Source organism: Strix uralensis, chromosome Z (genome assembly GCF_047716275.1).
Source record: "Strix uralensis isolate ZFMK-TIS-50842 chromosome Z, bStrUra1, whole genome shotgun sequence".
Taxonomy (NCBI): Eukaryota; Metazoa; Chordata; class Aves; order Strigiformes; family Strigidae; genus Strix; species Strix uralensis.
This window is the reverse complement of record NC_134012.1, coordinates 28,496,378-28,518,229: the sequence shown is the minus strand read 5'-3', so window position 1 is coordinate 28,518,229 and position 21,852 is coordinate 28,496,378. Positions and strand designations below refer to the sequence as shown.

Here is a 21,852-nt window from a genome sequence, read left to right as displayed (position 1 = left end):
TCAGCTGCTCCTTCCTATATTGTATCTTCTGCAAAACTGCTGAGGGTGCACTCTGGCCCAACATCCAGATTATTAAAGATGGTGTTAAACAGTATTGGCTGCAGTATTGACCCCTGGGGCACACTGCTTGTGACTGGCCTCCAGCTGGACTTTGTGGCAGTGATCACGGCTCTCTGGGCCTGGCTGTTCAGCCACTTTTCAATCCACCTCACTGTCCACTTATCTAAACCATATTTTGTTATCTTGTCTATGAGGATGTTATGGGAGGTGGCGTCACAAGCCTTATTAAAGTCGAGGCAAACACCATCCACTGCTCTCCCCTCATCCTCTGAGCCAGTCATCTCATTGTGGAATGTCATCAAGTTGGTCAAGCATCATTTCCCCTTCATAAATTCATGCTGACTCTACCACTCACCTTCTTGTCCTTCATGGATTTGGCAAGGGTTTCCAGGATTACTTGCTCCATGACTTCCCCAGAGACTGATAAGGCTGATCAGCCTGTAACTCCTCAGATCCTCCTTTAGCTGAAGACAGGAGTGACATTTGCTCTCTTCTAGTCCTCAGGAACCTCTCCCAGTCACCACAGTCTGTCAAAGATAAGGGAGGGTGGCCTTGCAATAGCATGGCCCAGCTTCTTCAGCACTGTGCATGCATCCCAAGTCATCCCATGGGCTTGTGTATGTTCAGTTTGTTTAAGGGCTCCCTAACCTGATCCTGCTCCACCCAGGATAAGTCTTTCTTGCTCTAGACTTTTCCTCTGGTCTCAAGGACCTGGATTCCTGAAGGCTGGTTTTACTGTTAAAGATGTAGGCAATGAAAGCATTGAGCACCTCAGCCTTTTCCATGTCTTCTTTCATCTAATGTACCTGTAGAAACTTTTCTTGTTGCCCTTCACATTCCTCACCAGATTCAACTCCAGAGGGGCTTTGGCTTTCCTAATCTTATCCTTGCATGATTGGACAGTGTCTCTATATTCCTCCTGGGTCACCTGTCCCTGCTTCCACTTATCATACACTTCCTGTTCATACCTGAGTTTAGTCAGGATCATCTTGGTCATCCATGCAGGCCTCCTGCTGCCTTTGTTTGATTGTGCTGTGTGTCAGGATGAGCCCTTCCTGAGCTTGCAGGATGTGATCCTTGAAAATCAAATAGCTGTCCTGGAATCATCTTCTCTTCAAGGCCATAACCCATGGGGTTCTTCCAAGTAGGTGTCTGAAGAGATTAGTCTGCTCTGCTAACTTTGGTAGCACTTTTTGCCCTTTTCCCTCCCCTCAATAGTCTAAACTCCACCATCTCATGACCACTGCAGTGAAGGCCTTCACATGCCCACTCATTTCGTCTGGTATTATAGGTATCAGGACAGCCACACACCTTCTTGTTGGCTCCTCAATGACCTGTGTCAGGAAGTTGTTGTCAATGCACTGAAAGAACCTGTTCTGTTCTGAAGCCTTAGTTTGACCTATGCATATCCTCCAGTCTGAAGAAAATTCCCTTTAATCTAAAACTTCCAGCTGCTATTCTTGGCAAAGATGACTTCATGCTAGTAAGTTTGATCAAAAGCAAACCATTTAAAAAACTTTTGCTGCTTTAAGGTTGCTGAAATTTTTGAGCTAATTGCCCGCACCACTTTCCACTAAGCTTATAGCCAAGTAGTTCACTAACTGAAAAGACAAACTGAAAAAGAGATTGTATCAAATTAAATATCAGTTATTAACCTTATTTTTCTCCTTATTTCAATAACCTTCACATCTCAAATACTTTTTTCCATATTGCAGGTTGAAGATGCAGTTATCTTCAGTTTCACATTTCTGGATCCACTGAGACCTCACAACATCTGCAGAAGGCTGGAGCTAAAAAGGGGAACTACAGAACTGCTGTGGGATTGGGGGAAATGAAGAAAGGATTGTCCATAATCCTTTCTGATGCTCCATAGGCTATGTGGAAAGAATCTGAATCTCATTTTCTATAGCAAACTGGTCCAAGAGCAACCTTCAGTAGTACTCCTGCAATACTTTCTCTCAGAGCTACCTGTAGTCTCAATCATTTCCCACTCATGTGGTCTTGCTTTAAAAGTTTTCTGGTGGAAAGGTCAAATTTCCTCAGGAAAAAAAAAAAAAGTTGCCATGGGAGATCTCACTGGTTAATCAGCTTCATCTGATGTGATTGATCCCTGCATCAATTTTTGTGCAACGCAAGCAGCCATCAGGATCTGGTGCCCAGAAGTAAATAAGCAAGGGATTTCAGGGTGCGGGTATGGTAGTGCTAGGAGCTAAGACCATAACAAGGTCACCTGGCATAGGAGATCCTCACTTCAGCTGTTTTGGAAATAATGTGGAATGTTTCTCTGACTTTTACTGTTCTCTGTGCTGTGCCACTTCTCAGTCACTTTGTAAAATCTTTATATTCTGGTGGCATCTTCTATCAGCTTCTATCTTTTTCAGGGAGACTCTTTTTTAGCCTATGATGGTTTTAATATATTAGTCTTCCTCAACTTGTCTTAAATTGATTTTTGTTTTTCTGTAGTTTCTCCACCCCATTTTATCCTACTTTCCTTTCTCATTACATCAGCTGAAGGTTTATAGGTCCTTCCCATAAAGGCTGAAATTCTTTGGAAGAAAATAATGATGTGATTGTCACTTCCTTGGCTTTAGCCATTGTTGCCGTCACCATCATGGCTTGCATTTCTAATGTATATGCAGCCATAATGCTAAAGTTGTTGTCCTGGGGTATGTGTGCATTTGGAAGGTGTGATAACTTTTCTGTCTTGATGGTTCTGCAACAAAAACAGGAACAGGTTGCCCAAATAGTTGGTAGATGCCCCATCCCTAGAGACATTCAAGACCAGGTTGGACGGGGCTCTGAGCATCCTGAACTAGTTGAAGATGTGCCTGCTCATTGCAGGGGGGTTGGACTAGATGACCTTTAACAGTCCCTTCCAACCCAAACTATTCAATGATTCTATGAAAAACCAAAACTCCATCTATAATGGGTTTTGCAGGTCCAAATCTAAGTGAACCTCCATGTAAATTTTCTTCTCATATGTAATTGTAGATGGCAGTGGCCTGGATGAAAATTTGCCTCAGTGATTTTGTGGAAGGAAGAAAATATGTAACAGAGAAAGGATGAGTCCAAGCCTGTCCTCTTTCTGGTACTTGTTCCCTAAGCACGAGGCTACTTGTATCAGAAACAGGATACAGGACCCTTTCTTTAGTTCACACAGTCTCAAGAAAGCTGCAGTGGAAGCAACTGCTTTTAGAGACAGCTCAGAAGAGTCACAGAAGGTTTTTCCTCCTACAATTGCTAGTTCCTTCTGAGGAGCTGTGGGCGTAACCAGGGTTGTCTGTTTAGCAGCTAGGAAGTGTATCGAGTGTATTGTATTGTATGCTTACCCTGAATCATGGACACCTTTATCATATAAACAAATAGAAGGCATTTGTTTTAAATACGAAATTTATTCATTAATTCACTAGTAAAATACCAGCCATTAGGACCCCTAAATAAAACAAGTAACTTGAAAGGCATATGATACAAAAATAATCAATTATAGCAAATAACTTACAAACTCCCAGCAAAGGCTGAGTTAATAGGTTTCCTGTCAGCTAATATTACCAAACCGCTTTCAGATGAAACTCCTTATGAGGCACAAGACATTTAAGATTGATAACAGCATGATGCTTAATTTATCTTGCAGCATAAGAAACTCCTATTGCCAGTGATGTTGACTTTTATAATACACAGCCTGATTATTTCTATCTCTATGGAGATTCATTCTGCTTTGAAATACTGTGCACCTTTATATATATCCCCTCCAACTCCACTCAAACACATAAATGGTCAGTGCTTCTCCTGGGCAGTTTCACCCTAAGTGGTGTACTATTAAGGATCACTGACAAATGTCTTCTTCCAATTTTCCCCGCTTCATGAATGCAGGATTCTACCCACTGCCCATCTCAGATGTTCTGGCAGGGGTTGCTCTTTCTGAGGTCCCCTGGCAGTCTGTATCCTGTTGGTAACTGTTTTCTTGTATGGATGGAGGAGAATTTAACTCCGCTCCAGGGTCTGAGTCTTGGTCAGCTGTTTGCTGCTGCTGTAGCTGCCCCACAGATAATTCATATGGTGGTGGCTGTTCCTGCTCGCTAGTTTCACTGATGAACTCTGCACTGCTTTTGCTATAGGGCGGCAGGGGGATATTGATGACTTCTTGATGATTTAGTGTGTAGGCAACTGGCAGTGGGGAGTTCTGTTTTTCAGGATCTGTGCTGTCTTCATAGGAGGGGGGATAGAAGTCAGGCCTGAAAAAAAACCAAACACATCATGGCAAAATGTGATTTATCCCAGAGAGTGTGGTTAGATTCTTTGACTGTTACGTTTCCAAAGTTTAGATGAGGCTTAAACTGTAAATGGAAAACCAAGCAGGTCTAGATCAATGAAATATATTAATATAAAACAGCTGGCATAGCTGGGATCATTACCTGTATCTTTCTGCAAAATATTTTATTAAAACACAGCATTCTAAAAAGATGAGCTTTCCCACCCATAGCATACAAACGATCATGTTTGCGAGTATTTCTATAAGTGCCCAAGAAAAGTTTGATTTGGAAGAAGAAAGAGATCACTGTCCAAAGCAGGTTAGTGAGTTATATATGAATATGATATTGTTTTCCCACAGTTTTAAAATACATTTTGCGTGTTTCTGCTTATCTATCTAACCAAAATTTGCTGAATGTTGTTTTTATAGTGCTTTTAGAGCACGCATAGTCGGTGTTTCTTGTGTTGTTTCCACAACAGTCTGGGAAAAGTAATCTGTATCCAGTGATCCTGTTAAAGACTTTTGTCAGGCCTAGTGCCAATTGGTTTAAGAAACTTTCTCTCTGAAAGTGTCAGACTTTGCTCAGAAATAGTAAGGACAATTACACAAGAAAACTTTATCAGGGACCATATCGGGAGGTAAATCTCTTTGCATACCTCATTGGTAACAAGTAATATGAGCACATATCCCACAGCAACACATCCGGAATTGTCTGTTGAGACAGAACTAATGATGCTGCTCCAGGAGCTCCATGAAGTTGGTGTAGTTGCACCTGCTCCCTCCATACATGGCTTTGGACTACTCTGTGCAGCCTGCCATGTTTCCTGTAGTATATCTTACCTTGCATATTTTTTTTCTCAAATTGCTGTTTGCACTTTCCTGCTTGCTCTAGTAAATCAAATTTCAGGCTACGGTTCTCTACACAGAAGTATAATAAAATGGCTTCTTATTTTTTGATTTGTAAAAACCTTGTATGGCTTCTTTCTTCTCACAGTATGTTTACAAAACAGCATCCCTCCCTCTCAATTCATCGGCAGCAGTCTGCAACACATACCTGTCTATGGTGCTGACACGTAGCTCTCTACAGCTGGGATTTTGAATGAGGATGCTGCTGAGGCCCCTGTATTTCAAGACTTCATGGAAAGTGCTCCAGAAAATGCCAGTAACAAGGAGAAAGAACCCCAAAGCTAACAGGCAATAAAACACCAGCTTGTTATTTCCACATCTGCATGTCGGGGAACTTGTGGAAATGCAAAGGACTCCCAAACAAATAGTGGAGAAACCAAGCAAGAGCACAAAAAGACGAATGAAGGTAAAAGCACCTTTTAGCATCTTTCCCAGCAGACACAGCACTTGGTTCCTGTCTGCTCTTTATTTGCTTGCCGTCTCAGCTGTGCTTCTCATCTTCATGCACTGGTATTTTATACACTTCAGGATCAATTGGCCTTTGAACAATTAAGAGAAGCAGGCAGTTTTAAGATACTCATTAACTCTTCAAGATACTCATAATCTCTTTTGAGATTAATTTATAATCTTAAACCTACTTTATGGAAGGAAACAAAAACTTCCTGCACCATTCCTTTGCCACTGTAATCTCTGGAGTGCATACTGAACTTTTGCATTTGTTGTATGCTACAGTTTGCAATGGTTTGCACACTTTGCTAATTTATGAATGAGACCTGTATTTGTTTGTCTTTAAAAAAAACCCAACAAAGAACAAAACCATTGTTCATAACCCCCTGTTAAAAGTTTGAAGGAAAAATATACTTCTTTCTGAATCACACATTTTCTTCTTTGGATTTTGGTCTCTTTCTGTCTTTAACACATTATTCAACTGCCTTGACATTTTTAATGGTCCTTTTAGTTTTTAATTTAATTTAATTTAATTTCATTTCATTTCATTTCATATTAAATTCACTTATTAAATTAAATTAAAGAAATCAAGATTCTATAATATTAAAAAAGGGCATAGGCATACAAGAAATCTCCTTTGCAGGTTCAGTTGTACTCTGATTACTGTTATTTGCTCTCTCTTCCAGCAATTTTTACTGACTGATTTTCAAAAGGGTCAGTGCTTAAAGCTATGCAGGAACACCTATACTCAGTTTTCCAGATATAATTAGACATCTAAAATTCAGAAATGCTTGCTACCAACAAATTTTAGGCCTAAATATTGTTACCTCCAATGCAAAACATAGAATTGGCCTATGGATTTTCTCTTGGAGAGTATACCCACCAGTTTTCTCCAGGGCATAGCAAACTCCATAATCAGAACTTGACTTGTCTATAAAGTCTACCTTATTTGGAACATTACTAATTATGTAATTAAACAGACCTTGCCTAGGTGTGTTGTAAAATCTCCATTGCACACAGTGAGCAATTCAGAACATGGGACCATTCAAAAAATAGGCTCAAGCTCAAATCTTTATTGTAATAATGAGTTTATTGCAAGAATTGTTGGGAGATATTCAATGAGGTGGGTTATGTATGGGTAAGAATCATTATGAGAATTTTCTGCCACAGCCTATAAGAAGGTTTTTTCCTAGCTACTGTGGACTCTATTTCATTGCAGTCTGGGGAAGCTGTAGGACTTCTGTAGTCAATGCCATAAAACTTTCAAATATACTTCTTGGGTCTAGATGCTGTAGGTCATTTATGCAAAAAAGAGGGAATCACATTTGTTGGGATGAGGAAGGCGCCAGCTCTTTCTACTGTAGACATTCCCTGCAGCTCTGAAGGGGATGCTCTTCACAGGTACTTTCAGTAGGGTGCTTGAGCCTCGTATCTTCAACTTAGAGGAGACAGTTTTGATTTTGACTGGCCAGGAGTCCTGAAAGTACTGGGTCTCCTGTCTTACCCTGTCCTGGGCTGTACCTGTGTGAGCTGCACCACATTATATCTCACAGAAGCTTGACAGTAGCTTATACAATGTTTCATATTTGCTCAACCAGCACTGTATTTTTCTGCCCTGTGTTTACTCAAATGTGGTGGATGTTCATTTACAACAAATCAGAGTATTTATAAGGAAACAGCTGCTGGTACAAAGCTGCCACACATTCTGATCAGGTACAGTTATTTTAAGCTCCTACCACCATTACTACTTCTTCAGTTCTCAAAGGGTCTGCAAAGTCATTCTCACTTTTTCTTTCAGAATGTTAACATCAAGAACAAATCTTGTAAAACAATATGAGCATTAGACAGAATTTTTCTAAGGTGGGTCACTCTTATGTCATAGGAAAAGTGAAAACACTGCAAGACCAGCTGCTGTCCTTCCTAAGGAAGGCATTTGGGTAAGGAGTGATTTGCGTTTCAGAGCAAAACCTTGCCAAACTTGGAATAGTCCTATTCTCTCAGCCCTTGGCTACAGTCATCTACACAGCACCAAGGAAGTGTGGCACCACTTCACGTACAGCTAAGAGCATGAGTGACTGCCAGCTAATCTGTGGCTGATATGATAAACCAGGTGATATAAGTTGAGTGCTTCCCAGTCTGCAAGGCTTTCACAATTCCTTCAGGTCATATTTCCTGTAAGCTACCTTTTCCTTTACCAAAAGTCAGTTATTTATTTATTCTGATCTGGGGATTTGAAACTCACGTTCACTGTAGTTTCCTTTACTATATTTACCTTGTTCAGTTATGACAAGAAGGAAATCACCTTACCGGTAACTTATTAGGCGGTCAATAGTTTTATGATTTGCTGGCATGAGGACATCACAGTCTGATATCTCAGGATCATTACACACAATAGCAATTCACAAACATATTTAAATACGCCATATCTCCAGATGCCTTGGATGCACAAAATTGTTGTACACTTTCCACTTAGATGTCTTGAACACTTGATTGCATCCTGTACAATGGCAAATCTCTCCTCCTTATATATGTGATGTAGCTGGGGAAGCAGGTAATAATTATGTGGTGATCTCTGTGGTTTGGGCTACCTCCTCACAGAAAACTTGCTAATAGTTTTGGGAAATACATTGCCTTTCCTGATCACGGCTGATTAAGAATTAAAATTTCTCAGCAAAGCTTCCCCTTAGGAGCTCATGGCTTTTTCAGTACCACTGCTACAGTTTTCCAGTAGTGCAGTCCAGCTAGGGAGGTGGCTAGCATATTTTGGATAACAGTAGCAACCTTAACCAAATGCAAACTAATTTTCTGATCCTTATGATAAGAAAAAAAACTCCTCTGTATGTTCCTCTGAAACTTGCATGTGCATATTTTGTAATGAGCTATAAAAATTTTATCTTTGTGACGTGGAATTTTACAGTCAGTCTTGTTCACAGTGAGTTCTCCTGTAGTGTGTTTCCTTCTTAGACAAATGGGAGTGAATGTTGTGTATGGTACTCTTAATGGGTTTTCATTCTTTCTTAATGAAGGCTCCTTATAGAGATGAATTCTACTATTGTCATCCAGTAGTAAAGGCATGACTCCATGTGATGCCTATACTGCTCTGAAACTGGCTGCAAGTGTGAAAAATTCATTTTCCATGTGCTCTCAGTTCACATGCCTACACTGCAGGCAGGCTGTGGGCTGCTTTCATGGGGATGCCGACCAGTCATTAACCCTCCATGGTGTGAGCTTGCACATTTGCTGGAAGATGTGTTCCAGCAGCCCTTGAGGATGAGCCAGGATGGACATACGGAGTACATATGATAGATCCATACCTATACATGTGCATACATACAAACATTGACATTCCCTTAAAGAGCTGCTCCACTGGAGAAGGCATGAAGTGGGGCAAATTCCTGCTATCACTTAGCACCTGTGCAGGTGCAGATTTGTCCTGGGAACAGGGGACTGGGGAATCACAGAAAACTGTTAGTTTAGTCACTAGTTGCAAAAAATTCAGGTCTTTAAAGGAGGTGGTCCAGTTATGACAGAAGAAAGCAGTGACCAAGAGGGGTGAAGCCACGTACTGGGGCTGTGAGTTTGTGCAGGGAAGATGAGAGTGGAGGCTGGGGCACAAGAAGCAGGTGGGGCATAGCAGGACCCCTCAAAGCCATGGCAGAGTTGGTGTTGCTGGGTGCCCACTCACCAGCAACAACTGTTCTTCCAGAAAAGAAAGTACATGACAGAAACACAGTGAAATAAACTGTTTAAAGAGGCATGTAATTTACATCTGTCTTGTCTAGTATGAAGTCCACCAGCTCATCTCCCTGCTAGTGCAGGACTGTCTCCGAGAGCACCTTTGCTTCATGCTTCATTATTTCAAATATTCATGAATGCTCTTTCTGCAATCTGTTTTCTCCATAGGCTAACAGATCCAGCTGAATTTATTGTAATATTTTTCCTGTATAACTTGCACTTTCTCCCTACCTGTTAAATATGTTTTACTTTACAAAATAATTTTTCTTCTGATTTTTGGATGTTTCAGATCTTTCAGACTATCCACACACATAAATAGAAAAACTGAATTATTCATGCTATCTAAAGTTCAGGTAATCACATCCCCTGTAGTACTTGTCCTTCTGCTACCACACAATATTTACTGAAGTAATTTTGTTGATAACAACTTTTACTTCCTATTTTCTATTTATTGATCTGTACTATGGATCTGCATGTTTTAATTTTATAGCTGGAACATGACAGCATCATATTTGTGGTGATGTAGGCTAAGTGAATTGCTACAGAAAAAGCTGGACAGGAAATTATATTCCGGCTATGAGAAAAAAATTAACAATTCAGCTACATTCCCTTTATATACTATGAAAAGAGATATAAAGAGATATTCTGAAAAATCTTTAGTGAAAAATTACAAAGATTATTTAATCTTTATAACTGTCAGAAGAATCAAAAGCCAGTGACTAGGCTATACCTCACATGGGGGGAAGAACTGGTTTGCATGATAAACTTCAGCCTCAGAAAAATAAAGTAATTTTCTATCACAGCCAGTTCCCTAGCAATTCTAAAAAATTCAAGAGAGGCAAACAAGACCACAGCATGGCAAAGGCAGAACCTACAACTCCCGGGAGGCAGCAGGCTTGCACTGAGACTACAAGGTGCAGTGAACAAAGGACTGCTCAGTGCTGCATGAAAGCTGTGGATGGAGGGGTGACTGGGGAACGAGAGGTTAGTCCCTTGTGGTGCTGTGGGAAAAGAAGAAATAAAGGAGTTATTTTTATACAGGAAGCTATATATCTGCCAGCTGTTTCACATTTTCAGATCTTAATTTTGCAAGCTGCAGAAGTTTGGTGCTTTCTGCAAGAGGTCAGTTAAGTCTATGACGACAAGCTATGGGTATCTTATCCTTGAGAATAGCACTTGATTTCAAACTACTGCATCTCACATAGTAGGTATATAAAGAAAAAGGAAGAGAAGATGAGAAGCTGAAATAGTCTCATAACGCAGTTTAATTTTCAGGGTTCCATTGTTTTTCTTATTTTCTATCATTTAATATTTTCTGTAATGTTGCTCTTGGCCTTTTTCAACTCCCTATTTTGCAGCTAGACTGTTTTTTTGGCAGTGAGTTTCTTGGACTGCATCAGACTGGATGAGCAGATTTCCTATTTCTCTTACAAAACAGGAAGAAAGTTGCCTCTAATGAGGATCAGGAGGTAAAAGGGAATAGCTAACATGGAGTAAAGGTTGCCTAGTAAGACTGGCTGCAGACCAAGGTCAAAAGGTAGCAGTCCAGACACACAGAAAGCACTTCTTAGGAAGTCTGACTGAAGATGGACTTAATGGATGTTCCACTGGATGATTTGATGACTGCAATTGTTTTGCAATTTACATTTGACTTGGAAAGGTCATTGCTTATCCTGTATCCTGTTGAAACCTGTAAGGCAGTTTTCTCACAAACCAGTTGCTAGAATTATGCTACTCAAAAAGAAATTTGTGATATCATACACACTTTAATGAAAGTTGTGAAACACATATATATTTTTAAAAATACTAATAAAATATAAAATTAGAAAGTAAAAAAAAAAATATACATTTTAATGGAATGATGTGGGATGTAGCACTGCCAGCTGCATATCATGTGATAGTACATGATGCAAGATAATATCATATTGTAGGTCACATGTGCTGCTGCAACTAAAAAGTGATAATTTACCAGAAATTTCAAGATTATTTCTTTTGCTCTAGGCTGAAATGTATTACTGTTAATGAAATGAAAACTCAGAATAAACCAGTTTTGTTTTTCTTGTCTCACCTTCTAGCACCCTTAGCTGACATGATTTCCTGGTAATAAATGACTCAAAAGGTATTCTACATTGTTATCAATAATTCAGTGTAGTTTTACCAATGGTCCTCTCTTTAGCAATTCTAGTATTCATTAAAAATTTGCACTTCAGGGCATGAGAAATTATTTTAAGCTCTGCAGATGTAGTGTCTTCTCCATATCATACTTGAGTTAATGACAACGGTTTTGAGAGCATAGAGAGATTAAGAGTGAGTAGAAGCAATATGAACATCACAACCGTATTTCACAGAGCAGTTCCCAACCTGTGAATTTGTTGATGCCTATGCAAACCTAGATGTGTGAACAGAGCCAGGGCTAATATTGTCTTTGAAGACATTGTGGTGTTACAAGTTCTAGCTGCTATTTGTGATTGAATGATTGAATTGCATAATGGAAACTGAGCTCAATTTATTCTATAAATACTTGAAAGGAGCAGGGATGAAATAATTTGATTGAAAATAGTAAACTACAAGATTTTTATTGGGAAATTTCCCTAAGTGGTTGACAATAGTCTACTCCAGGAATGGGCAGGCCAAAAAAGTAATAAATACCTAAAGTAAGGAAAAGTTAGATACTAAGTTCATCACTGAGAAAATCTTGAGTTCTAACAGATAATATTTTACTAAATATTAAAATCTGCTTTTTGGTAACTCACACATTCATATTTTCCAGGTATTCTTTCCAAATTTTATTGTTTTATTTATTTACTAGAAGAATGAAATACAACAATTGTGATAACATTTTAATAGTTTACAAGCACAGAATAGAATACCAGGTTGGAAGAGACCTCAAAGATCATCTAGTGCAACCTTTCTTGGCAAAAGCACAGTCTAGACAAGATGGCCCAGCACCCTGTTCAGCTGAATCTTAAAAGTGTCCAGTGTTGGGGAATCCACCACTTCCCTTGGGAGATTATTCCAATGGCTGATTGTTCTCATTGTGAAAGATTTTCCTCTTGTGTCCAATCGGAATCTCCCCAGGAGTAACTTGTACCCATTATCCCTTGTCTTTTCCATGTGACTCCTTGTAAAAAGAGAATCTCCATCTTCTTTGTAGCCACCCTTTAAATACTGGAACATGGTGATAAGGTCTCTCCTAAGCCATCTCTTCTCAAGGCTGAACAAACCCAGTTCTCTCAGCCTTTCCTCATACGGTAGGCTTCCCAGTCTTTTGATCATCTTTGTGGCCCTCCTCTGGACCCTCTCCAGCCTGTCCACATCTTTTTTGTATAGCAGGGACCAAAACTGAATACAGTATTCCAGGTGTGGCATGACAAGCACTAAGTGGAGTAGGATAATGACTTCTTTATCTCTGCTGGTAATGCCCCTTTTTGATGCAATCCAGCATCCTGTTGGCTTTCTTTGCCACAGCATCAGCACAGTGTTCACACATATTGAGCTTGTTGTCCACCAGGACCCCCAGGTCTCTTTCCACAGAGCTGCTCACCAGTCAGGTATATTCCAGCCTGTGCTGCACTCCTGGATTATGTCTCCCAGATGCAAGACCTTATACTTGTACTGTTGAACTTCATAAGGTTCTTGTCAGCCCACTCTTCCAACCTATCCAGTCATCCTGAAGGATGGCTCTCCCTTACGAAGCATCCACTTCACCACTCAGTTGGTATCATCAGCAAACTTCATCAGGGTACCCTTGATCCCATCATCCAGCTCACTTATGAAGATATTAAACAGCGTTGGACACCCCTTTATGACAGGTCACCAATTTGAAAAAGAGCTATTTACCACCACCCTCTGGGTGCAACCTGTCAGCCAGTTCCCCACCCACTGCACAGACCACTTGTCTAGACCATAACATACCAGTTCCTCTATGAGGAGTCTGTGGGGAACTGTATCAAAAGCCTCGGAGAAATTCAGGTAGACAACACCCCACATCAACCAAACAGTTTACTTTGTCATAGAAGGTGATCAGGTTTGCCAAGCACGATTTGCCCTTGGTGAACCCATGCTGGCTTTTTCCATTCACATGCTTCATTTGACTTGTGATAAACCCCAGGATGATTTGTTCCATAACTTTTCCAGGGACTGTAATAAGACCAATGGGCCTATAATTTCCTGAATCTTCCTTTGAGACCTTCTTGTAGATGGGGGTGACATTAGCCTTCTTCCAGTCTGCTGGGATGTCCCCCAATCTCCACAACTTCTCAAAGATTATGGAGAGTGACCTTGCAATGACATCAGCCAGCTCTCTTAACACCCTCGGGTGGATAACATCAGAGCTCATCAGTTTGTAGGAGCCAAGCTCCTGTAATAGTTTGCACACCAAATCTTCCTTCACTGATGGTGGGTCTGTGTTTGCATTGACCTGGATTTTTTGTTCTGAAAGCCTGGGGTCCAACAGTGCTGGTAAAGACAGAGGTGAAGAAAGTGTTAATCTCTGCCTTTTCAGCATTGTTGGTGACTATTTCACTTCTCCTGTTTAACAGTGGGCCAATATTTTCCTTCTGTTTCTGCTTGATGTTTACATACCTGAAGAAGTTGTTGTAGTTATTGACATCTGTGGTCAATTTAAATGTGAGCTGAGCTTTTGCTATTGTAATTGCATCTCTGCATGCCCTGGCAATGCCCTTGTAGTTCTCAATGGGTATTTGTCCACTTTTCCATCTCTGATATGCTTCTTGTTTTGGTTTTGAGCAGACTCAGAAGCTCTCAGTTAAGATGGGGGGGGTCTCTTGCTCCACCTACTTCCCTTACCTTTAAAGGGGATGAACTGGTTTTGTGCTTCCAGGAGAGTGTTCTTGAAAAACTGCAAGCACTTTCTAGCTCATTTATCCTCTGTGGAAAGCTTCCCTCCCAGCTGAGCTCTGAGCAAGGTCAAGTTTGCTCTTCTAAAAGCTAAAAACTTTGTCTTAGTACTAACCTTCAGCATGCTCAGCAGGATCCCAAACTCCTCAATACTGTGATCACTGCAGCCAAGACTATCACTAAGCAAGATATTACAAAACAGGTTTTCTTGGTTTGTGAGTAGCAATCACAACAGTGCCTCATTCCTGGTTGGCACAACTAACATTTGTATGAGGAAACAGTCCTCTGTGCATTCCAGGAACTTGATGGATGACATGTGAACTGCTGTATTGTTTTTCCAACAAATGTCTGGGTAGTTGAAGTCACCCATAAGAACCAGGTTCTGTTGACCCAAAGCTTGCCTAAGTGACCCAAATATTTTTTTCATTGGCCTTATTGTCTTGGTTTGGAGGTCAGTAGCACATGCCCACTGTAAGGTCCCCTTTGGAGATGGACCCTTCTGATCTTGACCCAGAGGCACTCAATAGGGCTTCCACAATCGCCGTAGTTGACTTCTATACATTCAAGATTCTCCCTAACATAGAGCTCCAATCCTCCACCTCTTCTTTCCTCCCTGTCTTTACAAAATAGCCTATAGCCATCCATCACGATCTTCCAGTCATGTGAGTTGTCCCACCATGTTTCAGTTATTCCTATTCTAATGGCATGGAGCCCCCGTTCCTCCTGTCTGTTCCCCAGGCTGCATGTATTAGTATACATACACTTGAGTTCATTGGTTTTTGGGTTCATGTCTTGGGAGGCAGCTAAGGAACGTTTGTCTTTGCTCTGGCTGGCCTGGCTTATTCCCCAGCTGGTTGCAATGGTGTGAGGGTCGCCACTTTGAACCCCACCCCCTGAGTCCTTCAGTTTAAAGCCCACCTCACCAAGTTGGCCAGCTGCTGCCAAAGATTCCCTTGCCTTTTCCAGACAGGAGGATTCCATCCTTCCCTAACAGGATATAGTCATGGAAGAATGTCCCATTATCATAAAAGTCAAAGCCCTCACAATGGCACCAGCCACAAAACCAGAAATTGATTTGCATTATATGTCTATTTCTGGCTGCACCCTTTCCTCTAACTGGTAAAATAGAAGAAAAAATAACTTGGGCACCAAAGCTTTTTGCGTGCACCCTCAGGGCTTTGTACTCTTCCTTGATACTGCCCAGGTTCTGGCTTGTGGGGTCATTCATGCCTACGTGAAAGAGTAGCGATGGATAGTAGTCTGTGCTCTTGACAAGTTGTGGCACCCTCTCGGCAGCATCTTGAACTTTAGCTTCCAGAAGGCAGCATACCTCTCATGACTCCTTGTCAGGCCAGCAGATGGGTGTCTTAGTGCCCCTCAACAGAGAGTCACCCACTCGCAGTTTACAGTGATGTTGTGAACTGGTTAGTCAGAAAAAATCACACACAAAATGGGACAGTTCCCTAATGAATGTGAAATTACCTTTGGCCTATCAGACTGTTAATAAATCTATCAGAACTTGCATATTTTTCAAAATAATTGAAATGAACGTGAGGGATTTGCAGCAGATGTGATGGCTTCCCTTTTAATTTCTTTCTCTTAAAAATGAATGCTAGCTCCCTGTGTCAAAAAAAGGTATCAGTAGATGTTGTTCTTCTGTCTGCAAGAGGATATAAAGGAAGGGTCCATTAGTGAAAATACAGGCATACTGTATTTGTCTCATAAGCGCATCTTTAAAAATATCACATCTCACATGATATCCAAGAGTCTGGGCAATCTATAAACAGCATATGCATTCCTATCAAATCAGACATTATGGTTATTTCTGTAAAATTAAGGGTTAAAAATTGTCACTTGTACAGTGAAATGGAAAGCTTTTAAAGAGCAAAACAATCACCAAAAAAAGAGGCTTTGCTATCTGTTTACCTAGGCATAAGAATTATAGCCATAGGTAAAACAGGGTGACTGACTGTGCAGTGTGAATTACAGTGTATGTAGGGTAGTCATTTCCATTTTGCTCTTTACCAACTGTTTGCTACACAGTGTTACCTCAAGAACCATTGTATCTGCATGTCTTCTGAGTAGGAAACAATTCTACAGCACTGCTTAGCAAACATGAGTAACCTTGATCCTGCTGAATAAGGATCCTCTATATGGGCGACAAATTTCCTTTTGTTCATGCATTGAAAGTGTAGATGGTGTGCCAACTGAAGTGTTCATCTTACAGAAAGTTTCATAAACCACCATTACACACATAAGGATTTTGCCAGACTTCTAATAAGTTAGTATACAACCACCATTTAGTTAGAAAGCGGTGCTATTGTATGTAATTAGTTGACTATATTGTTTAATGACAATGCAAAAAGCCTTGGTAATAAATTTACTTAGAGAGAAAGTGTAAAAGCAATATTTTTCATTCAGAGTTTATATATCAGTTTTTAAAAAATATTTTCTTTTTTCCTTTCACTCCCCCTCCATACTTAATCCATACAGAAGATAGTTGTCCTAAGATTGAGCTTCTTTTCTTTTTTAATTTATATTTAAGGGTAAAATATGTTTCTGTGCAAGGAATCAAAGCAAGACATACACCTTCTATCGATACTTCCAAACAGGGCTCAAATAAGCATGCAAACATAAGACATTGCTCATTTGAACTGTGCTGCGCTCTTCTAGGAAAAGTGAAGACCACACTGGGCCCTTGTTTAATCTATCTTTAGTTCTATGGTGAGGAAGGCACTGAAGCACAGTCCTGTTGGCACTGATGCCTATTTTCATTGGCAGCAGAGCAAAGTCAGGTCTTCAGGCTTGGCTTCATCAGTTTTGTCAAAAGCAGATTAGAAGTGAACTTTGAAGGAACTGCTGATAGCTTTAGTTCTAAAGAAGTGCAAAAAGCTTACAGCTGGCTGTTTGTCTGTGCTGGAAGGTTTAATATTAAAATGAGCATTCCTATTTGCTTTCAAATATAGTTAAATATTATAACGTAATTAGATTGAACCTCCTGAAACTCTTCTTATTTGACGTCATTCCAGTAGGTTGGCTAAGTTCTACAGTCAAATACTGGATGCTAACAGGTTGTTAGAGTTTAATTGTTATAGGTGTAACTTTTCAGGTTTTTAAGTGGAAAAGAGGCAAAAGCCCTCTGATAGATAGAGGAAAAACCCTGTGACAGAGTTTTACACAAAACCAACAAATGGTCTCAGGTAGCAAAGACTTCAAATAATTATTAACAATTATTTTCAGGAGTGAATCAGGTGTCAGAAATGACAAGTATCTGTTTCTGTAACTGCAGCGCGTGCTTTGGTATGGTCATGTTTGCAGTGGTTTACCTGTCTCTGATTTGAACCAAATGAGTTATTCAGAAGTCGAGGAAGTCTCAACAGTCCATCATTCATGCAGTCAGGTTTATAAAGAAGCAGGTTTTCAGCACTTACAGCATATGTGATTTGCCAAAGCAAATGAGGGAGGTGGAAATTACAAGAAAATACAAAAAAAGAAAGAGATAAGTACAGTGGCCTAAGCAGCAGCTAGCACAATTATGCAGTGGCTGGGGAAACATGAAGGAAAAAGCTACAGCCTGTAGCATGTATACAGCTTGCACTGTGTAAAGTTTTCAGACTTTTGTGCAAATGAACAGGCATGCCTGATGGAAAATTTGTCAGACATATTCAGAAAAAAAAAAAAGAGGCCAGAGTAATACGGAGAGTCTGAGCAGGCAGTTTAGAGATGAAGGTCTGCATTTTGGTGGGTGGACCTAGGAACATCAGCAGAGCATCAGCAGAGTCCTGGTGCTCTTCAGTTTTTAGTTAAGAAGCCAGAACTGCTGATACTGGCAAGGCAGTACCTACACAACACTGTTCATCAATGCACGAATCAAGGAGACCTACATCTAGGTGGCTGTTGTATGGGAAAATGAAGTGCAGGAGACTGAAATCTCCCTGATGATTGAAGAAGAAATGTCTGTTAGGACTGCAGGATCTGAAATGCACCACCAGCAGATGCATGCAGAGGTTGATAGTCCAATTGCAAAAGCTGGCTAACTTCACCACCTCCAGGAAGGATCTCCGTTCTCCTTGCAGGCTGATACAGAACACTGTACCAGCATGGTGTGTCACGATTTGAAGATTCCCTCCCATATATGATACAGAAACATCTCCGGCTCCCCAGAATGCACCTCCAAACTCTGCCTCCTTTGTAGATCACCAGCCTTCAACTTAGAGTAGACTAATGAGCACTTCCCACCTCAGAGGAGGCATCTGTTAGGATGGTCACCAATGGTCTACAGGAGAGGAATGGGCCTCTTTTGAAGTCATTGGCTGAGCCCTTCCATCAGATGTGGAGAAGCAGAGTGAACACTATTTCTGGTCAAGGAGATGATGCAGACTGATCTATACATACCTAAAATACAACCTCATCTGCAACAGTGTGGAGGTCCAAATGCATCAACAACTCCAGCTGCTATCAGTTTGGCCTTGATGGCTTCATAGAGGAGGAAGAAACTGTTCTTGTGGTCCAGCACCCCACTGCTTACCCCTTGCTGGGATCTATAGCCACAGGAGAAAAAGGTAGCAAAGGTCACATTTATTCTTTGAGGTGTAAAGTTTAGGGAGATTTTAAACAGTAGACCTCATGGGGCTATTACTAGAAACCCTCAATAGAGCTGGTGGTGATGCGGAGTCAGAGTGCTCATGAGACCACAGGGTGTAACACAGATTTTTGTTTTGGACAGATTCAATGCTAATCTGGTGGATGATACGATGACACTCAAAAAGAAGCTAAGAAAGCCACTGCTTTTGATTGAAAATACAAGGAAGGCAAGGCACAGAAAAAAAGTAGCAAGTTAACAGAAAATTGGGAAAAAGGGGGAATAAAGCCCAACAAAAGCAAAGTCTGGATGAGTCAAACAGCAAATCCACTTTGAATTTATGACTTAAGAGAAACTGAAGTGCAAACAGTATTAAATATGTTCTTAGAAAGGAGCAGAAGAGGCAGATAATGTATGTTGTACTGAACCGACTCAAGTTCTTAGGAACCAACAGGACTACACAGAGAAAGATAAACACAGAGAACACTTATGGCTTCACAAGAGGGCAGGGAATAAATCTGCAGTACTGCTGATGACAAGCATGGCTCAGGGATGCAGATGTAATACAGACAGATACAACCATAGGAGGCATCAGGAAAAATCTCTTCTGCAGGGATAGAGAAGTATTAATATCCATACTCAAAGGCAATGATGCCATGCACAGCTTATGTTATCCTGGTTGAGGATCCTTTGAGCCTGTAGCAGATGCACAGAAGCACTATTAAGTAAACAGGTGAATCAACAGCCAGTTGATTCAGGAAGGATCTGAAAGTGCTGGACATGTTGTACTTGGCAAAATGAAATCTGAGAAGACTATGGGTTTTGTCTACAAACACGTCAACAAGGGGGAAAAAAAGAACTATTAAAATTATTAGCAGTGGAAGCAGAAGGAAAAAAGTATTCTAAATGGCCAGGAAGAAACTTAGCCTGGAAATGAGTAGGCTTAGAAGAGGGAAATTCTTGATTCACTTCACAATCGGGAGGGAAAAAATGTAACAGCTATTAAAATAGCTTAATAGAAAGGGACTAAATACCAGTGAATGCACATCCGCAGTGACTAGTTTCCCTGTCCTGTATTCCCATAACACTTTGCATAAGCAAGCTTCCATAAGAGGATGTAAACCCTGTAGGATTATGAAGTTCACTTATTGATATTAACAGATGAAACTGAACTACAGTTCATATAAAATACTCTAACTAAAACAACCCTGTTGTCTTTGAGAGAAAAAATGTCTGTCTTCCTCTTTCCTTCCCAGGGTGTTGTCTCCAAAGCAGGAAGGCATGAAAGACTTTTCAGAGGTATTTTATCTGCAAAGTTTAAGGTGAATCTGGTTCCAATACATTGTGTCAGCCATTTAATTAACTTCTGTTGTTGATTATTTTTTCTCTAGAGAAATAAAAAATGTAAGACTGTAGCAGTACACCTGTAGGACACCTCACGCTAGCTTGACGGCTAATGCTTCATTTTCCCAGCTAACTTCTTAGGAGCTGTCTTCCCAGCTCCCTCTTCCCAGATAACAAGCCCAGCTAGCATCTGTGTCCATCATCGATCATTGTTTCTATCCACCTGATCCATGTTAGGTCTTCTAAGTAAGATGTCCCACACTCCTGATATCTGTTGCCTTTACTATCATGTCCCAGTCGCTGAATCTATTCATTTGTCTGAAGCACACCAAAAGCTATTAAAAGTACAACTTCAGAGGTTTCTCCTTTCAAAATGCAGCTGTTGAGCACTTTCTTTACATTTTCCTTACTGCATGTAGCCAGGACTGGTTCTTCTGACCAGAATTCAGCAGTGTGCCCAGGTGGCCAAGAAGGCCAATGGCATCCTGGCTTGCATCAGCAATAGCGTGGCCAGCAGGGACAGGGAAGTGATCTTACCCCTGTACTCGGCACTGGGGAGGCCGCACCTCGATTCCTGTGTTCAGTTTTGGGCCCCTCACTACAAAAAGGACATTGAATTACTCGAGCGTGTCCAGAGAAGGACAACGAAGCTGGTGAAGGGTCTGGAGCACAGGTCGTACGAGGAGCGGCTGAGGGAACTGGGGTTGTTTAGTCTGGAGAAGAGGAGGCTGAGGGGAGACCTCATCACCCTCTACAACTACCTGAAAGGAGGTTGCAGAGAGCTGGGGATGAGTCTCTTTAACCAAGTAACAAGTGATAGGACATGAGGTAATGGCCTCAAGTTGTGCCAGGGAAGGTTTAGACTAGATATTAGGAATAATTTCTTTCCAGAAGGGGTTGTTAGGTGTTGGAATGGGCTGCCCAGGGCAGTGGTGGAGTCCCCATCCCTGGAGGTGTTTAAGAGTCGGGCTGACATAGCACTTAGGGATATGGTGTAGTTGGGAACTGTCAGTGTGAGGTTAATGGTTGGACTAGGTGATCTTCAAGGTCTTTTCCAACCTTGATGATTCTGTGATTCTGTGAATCAGCCCCTGGATTTTTCAGGGATGTGTATCCTTTAAAACCTTCAATAATCTGACCTTGAGGGAGAAACAGAATTGAAGCCCTATGCATTTACTCCTCAGTTCCTATTAAACATTGTGCAGAAGTAATTTAGCTTCCAGATTAATGCTATAGATCTTCAGTTAGCGTAAACCACTACCCAAGGGATTATCTGGATTCCTCTGAGCTCACAGCCACTGACCTGTGTCCTTCTCGGTTCCTTTTTCCCTCCTCTCCCATTTGATCCAGCATTCACGTTCAAATGGCCACAGTGTGAAACAGAAAAGGAAACTATGTTTTCTCTCCTTTTTCTGCTGATCCAGTTCAGCTTGCAGCTGCTTAGCTCCTGGACCCAAGTGAAGGAGCAGCTAGAAATGGGCAGCTGGCGCATGAAAAAGGGCAGAACTTCACCTTTTGGTGTCTGTGTACTTGTTGGTTATATACCCACAGGAGAAACAGTTCATACCTACATTCTGGGTAGGGTTTTTTATTTCTCAGACAGAAGTGTTGTTTCCTACCTCTCATTCTCAATAATTTTCTTCTTTCCCCCTGTTCTTTGTCACCATCT

At 40.9% G+C, this 21,852-nt stretch overlaps 1 protein-coding gene across 1 annotated transcript; it reads right to left on the bottom strand.

The window, feature by feature from the left end:
- Positions 1-3,432: 3,432 nt before the first annotated feature.
- TMEM252 (transmembrane protein 252) lies at positions 3,433-5,814 on the bottom strand. Its single transcript, XM_074856408.1, has 2 exons — positions 5,364-5,814; positions 3,433-4,292 (listed from the first exon to the last, which is right to left on the bottom strand). The coding sequence occupies exons 1-2, from the start codon at positions 5,639-5,641 to the stop codon at positions 3,935-3,937; spliced, it is 636 nt and encodes a 211-aa protein (XP_074712509.1). The 5' UTR covers positions 5,642-5,814; the 3' UTR covers positions 3,433-3,934.
- Between the last annotated feature and the right edge of the window lie 16,038 nt (positions 5,815-21,852).